Source organism: Propithecus coquereli, unplaced genomic scaffold, assembly GCF_000956105.1.
Source record: "Propithecus coquereli isolate 6110/MARCELLA unplaced genomic scaffold, Pcoq_1.0 Scaffold100, whole genome shotgun sequence".
NCBI lineage: Eukaryota > Metazoa > Chordata > Mammalia > Primates > Indriidae > Propithecus > Propithecus coquereli.
Genome location: NW_012133859.1, coordinates 948,130 through 949,701, shown reverse-complemented (window position 1 = coordinate 949,701; position 1,572 = coordinate 948,130). Strand labels below are relative to the sequence as shown.

At 39.7% G+C, this 1,572-nt stretch overlaps 1 protein-coding gene across 1 annotated transcript in view; it reads left to right on the top strand.

Annotated features, from left to right (window-relative positions):
* The window catches only part of DNAH5 (dynein, axonemal, heavy chain 5), a 291,357-nt gene that overhangs the window by 163,441 nt on the left and 126,344 nt on the right, over window positions 1–1,572 (top strand). Inside the window, exons 37-38 of the mRNA XM_012642647.1 lie at window positions 192–334; window positions 1,056–1,190. Coding sequence (XP_012498101.1) covers window positions 192–334; window positions 1,056–1,190 — 278 coding nt within the window. The remainder of the gene's footprint in view (window positions 1–191; window positions 335–1,055; window positions 1,191–1,572) is intronic.

Genomic DNA, 1,572 nt, shown 5'->3' with positions numbered 1-1,572 from the left:
TTTGGAATTGTTCCTTGGGAAATTTTGACTGAGCTAACACATACTTGTATACTCAGATCTCTAATTTTAATGATCTTTATTTTATGGGGAGTATTTGGAAGGTGACCTCCTAAGATTTCAAGGATGTCTGCTCATTACAGTTAGGAGTTAAATTATTAATTTGAAGATGTAAATGTTCTTTGTTCATCCAGGTAAATGGATGCACTGGAACACGTGTACCCAGGAATATGTGTATCCATCCGATACCACCCCAGAATATGGCTCCATTCTGGTGCCAAATGTTGACAATGTGAGGACTGACTTTCTAATTAAAACCATTACTAAACAGGGCAAGGTATGGCTTTTTAACTTTTATTAAAAATAGCATATTTTAAAATGTCACTTGAAAACATGAAGCATCCTGCATGTATTTTAGGTTTTATGTTGCTGTTTAGAATAAATGAAGGTATTACCTAAAGCAGTATACTTTTTATTATTCCTAGTAACATATTAGAGTTGAATATTTCTAATTCATGATGAAGTCATTATTTCTCCTGTATAGTGGTGAGAAAGTAAATTTTCGCTTATTTTTCCAAAGATAATTCCTTACTTTTTGATCACTGACCTAGTTTGCTAGAGCTGCCATAACAAAACACTACAGCCTGTGTGGTTTAAACAACAGCAATTTCTTTTCTCACGGTTCTTGAGGCTGAAAGTCCAGGATCAAGGTGTTGGCAGGTTTGGGCTCTTCAGAGGCCTCTCTCCTTGGCTTGCAGATGGCACCTTCTCCCTGTGTCCTCCGGTGGCGTTTCTCTGTGTCCCTGCATCCCTGCTGTTTCTTTGTGTATCCAAATTTGCTCTTCATGTAGGAACACTAGTTAGGTTGGATTAGGGCCCACTCTAAAGGCTTCATTTTACTTTGTTCACCCCTTTAAAGACCTTATCTCCAATTATAGTCACACTCTGAGGTACTGGGGTTTAGGCTTCAACATGTGAATTTTGCGAGGACACAATTCAGCCCATCACAATCACTTTATTTCATTTCTTGGATTTCTTTCTCCCCTCCTCTATTTTAGGCTGTGCTGTTAATTGGTGAACAAGGAACAGCCAAAACGGTCATAATCAAAGGATTTATGTCAAAATACGATCCTGAAAGTCACATGATCAAGAGTCTGAACTTTTCTTCTGCCACCACCCCACTGATGTTTCAGGTACTGGCTTTGGTATTGCTCTTTAAGCCCAAGTTTGTGATCAATTTTGGAAGCTCAAATCTCTTTACTTTTCTGCATCATCTGAACTTTCATAACCATAGTATGTCTTCCATTCTCTCTATTACTCAACTGCAATAGGATGTCTCTCTAGTTAGATTATAATATATAATGGTGCTATAGGCCTCAATGCTATGAGTTTAAAATAGCTATGCAAAATTCTGCATAGGCCTATGAGGCCTATGAGGCCATTGAGGCCTATAGCACCTTTATAAGCTTTGGGCATGGTGGCGCATGCCTGTAGTCCCAGCTACTCGGGAGGCTGAGGCAGGAGGATCGCCTGAGCCCAGGAGTTTGAGGTTGCTGTGAGCTAGGCTGACGCCAC